This window comes from Chanos chanos, chromosome 3, assembly GCF_902362185.1.
Source record: "Chanos chanos chromosome 3, fChaCha1.1, whole genome shotgun sequence".
NCBI lineage: Eukaryota > Metazoa > Chordata > Actinopteri > Gonorynchiformes > Chanidae > Chanos > Chanos chanos.
Genome location: NC_044497.1, coordinates 6,832,501 through 6,835,267, shown reverse-complemented (window position 1 = coordinate 6,835,267; position 2,767 = coordinate 6,832,501). Strand labels below are relative to the sequence as shown.

Below are 2,767 nucleotides of genomic sequence, written 5' to 3'. Positions count from 1 at the left end.
AAAAAGGGTTTTATTGCTGAACAACCAAAGTAGACATGTTCACAACGTAACAGCTTTGCATTCTCACAGGAGATAAGATTATCCACTGAAAGCAACGAGTCTTTTTGAAGGGGAGGGCGCACACAAATAGGATAGAAACGAATATGCTAAATAAATGCTGAACAGGTTAAACACCTCAGTCTGGGTACCACAAAGTCTAATGTATGACACAAGTATTGTATTATCTTAAGAAGACCAACGTTCACTCATTCAAGTTTCTTCCGCGTAGTGCCCTGAATTCAAATTCACGATGCTGCCTGAAACGCTCGCTCTGCCAGTGAGAGAGTGCCTCTCGCGCTACAGATGGGGGACTGTCGCATTCATGATACTTCTCATCCTTTCCACGACCGCGACCTGCGCTCATTGCACGACGGTTGAACACGATCTCCACATTGTCCACAATGTCGACAACAGAAGTAAGTGTCTCTCAAACTCTCTCTTAAACTTATGAATTAATGTGATCGGAGAACACTTTGATTCTGCACAGCAGTTTGACACCCACTAAGAGCTCAGATATAAAGCACCATGCCTTCATTTACCGGACTTAATGAATTAACGAAATAATTATATAACTATTTTTTTAAAAATGGAGATTTGGAAGCTTTTTTTTTTTTTTTTACAAAAAATGTTCGAACAATATCTTCCATTGATTTAACTTTTAATACTGCGCATAAGTGGATGTTTTGACCCAACTTTACGAGTAATTTTTAGTATCGGGCTGATTTTCTGGTTAGGCCCAGAGATTGATCCATTCTGGTACGTGGGGCGCGGTGTCCGACCCATCGGACGGTTCGGTAAGAGGCAGAGCGGCGGCAGCCTTCAGCCGGTTCTCAGTTCGCTCGAGCTTCTGCTCAGCACGCTCAGGAACAAGGAGAGCCTACGGAACACGCTCGCTCAAGACGATACTGACTGGTTACCATGATAACGTGTTAAGTCCCACTGATAATCTATGACGTGTGCTCATTTACGGATTGTTGTTTCTCCTTTTCTCTCTTTTTTCACTTTCCACTATGGATTTTCCTCTAGATTTTATTTCCTGTACGCTAACTGACATGCCAAACATCTGTATATATGAGAAATGCAATCTATATTGATAAATAAAGGGATAAATATATATGTATGGTTTCTGTTTCTTATTTCGACAGCTATTTCAGGGGCTTTGTTCATAGCCGCTTGATATTACACGACGAAATACAAAGATAATGACTTTTTTTCAGTGATTATAAGCAGAGACCATTTTCATTCAGATATGCAAACTTTATTAATTTACAGTGTTACATTTTCTCTCCATCAGAACAAATTTGGCACACAAACAATCTGCTTGAGGACTTTTTGTTTCTTTACATATATATGTATATATTCTTTTACCTGTTAACATGTAATGCAGTGAAATGCACAAATGAATCAGACAGAGAGCACGTAGCCCGGCCCAGATGTTTGTCTGGACCAGTGCTCCCGGTTCATACAGAACAAAACACGGGCTTGTCAAAACCCAACACACACCGGCCGAACAGAGAGGTACTTCATTAGTCAGGTTTCTTTTCTTTTATTCATATTTCCTGAACCATAAATAATACTTTGCTCCTTTTATTTTATTTACTATTTATTTTACAAAATAGAAAAATGCAGGACATTGTAAGACATTACCAACTTCTTCACTGTGCTTTTCATGAAGGACGTTTTTTCTTTTTCTTTTTTTTTTAAAACATCTATTTAAAACCAGATACATGCTTTTATACACAAACATCTCCATAGACAACAACAAAGTACAGGACCCATTTGTGACAGCTTGGGGGGGGGGGGGGGGGGGGTTATGAAAAGACCAGGATTCCATCAGTGTGTTCCTCTTTGAATCTTACAAAATCCTCTGACAGAAAAGATGACTAGAAACGTAGTCTAAGGTAACGGGAATCAGACGTCCATGCTAATTAGTTTGCCTGTGAGTTACTGACTTCGTAAAATTCTACGTTCATATTCTTCACGTTGTACTTTTTGTGACTTCTAGTTTTAATTTGTCTAATTCGTCAGTCACTGGGACAGAGCATAAGAAATGAAAAGATGTTCTGCCTCTCTCCGTCTCGTCTTTCAAAGACGCCTCTCAAGTCGCAAATCAAATCGGAGGCATTTGGACTGTGTCAATCTTCCTGCTTTGTGTGTGTGTGTGTGTTTTTTTAAGACTTTGATGGTCGTAATCTTCAGAGAACCAACAGCAAAGGACAAGTATTCATGCTAACCATGCCTCTGATGCACGCATTCTCTGAAGCACACACTAAAGGAGATAGGAGATCATTTTTGATTCGACAGGAATACAAACACGGTACTTGGTATGAGAGAGGCACTGGTCGCTCTTAGGAGATAAGAATGGCGTAACAATCCTCAACAGTGGGAGAAACAAACCGGCCATAAAACTGAGGTTTCGTGAGAGAATTCATATCGCCAAATCATATCGCCGGTCTCCAAACACATTAACATCTATGTAAAATTCACCATGAAACAAACAGCAGCGTTAAAAAAGGAACAAAAATTGTTGAATCAGTCTCAACCATAGCAGACAGTTAAATCACACGAGACCATATGATGACCAAAAAAAAAAAAAAAAAGAGCGATCATTTGATAAACTTAACACAGAACACTTTGGCTGAGGTAAGTTGGATAATATAATATATCTAAACCTTTTTTGTGGATTTGGGTTTTCTTTTACGCTCTTTAATAGTACAACAAAGCGTGA

At 39.2% G+C, this 2,767-nt stretch overlaps 1 protein-coding gene across 1 annotated transcript; it reads left to right on the top strand.

Annotated features, from left to right (window-relative positions):
* Positions 1 to 289: 289 nt before the first annotated feature.
* prlh2 (prolactin releasing hormone 2) lies at positions 290 to 961 on the top strand. The gene is made up of 2 exons (XM_030770117.1): positions 290 to 455; positions 774 to 961. Exons 1-2 carry the CDS (start codon positions 290 to 292, stop codon positions 959 to 961), a joined length of 354 nt encoding a protein of 117 aa, XP_030625977.1.
* The last annotated feature ends 1,806 nt before the right edge of the window (positions 962 to 2,767 follow it).

Excerpts from the sequence above, each read along its gene's own strand:
- prlh2 (XM_030770117.1), top strand. The coding sequence starts at position 290 with ATGCTGCCTGAAACGCTCGCTCTGCCAGTGAGAGAGTGCCTCTCGCGC. Across the intron at positions 456-773 it reads CCACAATGTCGACAACAGAA|GCCCAGAGATTGATCCATTC; the intron begins GTAAGTGTCTCT and ends TTTTCTGGTTAG.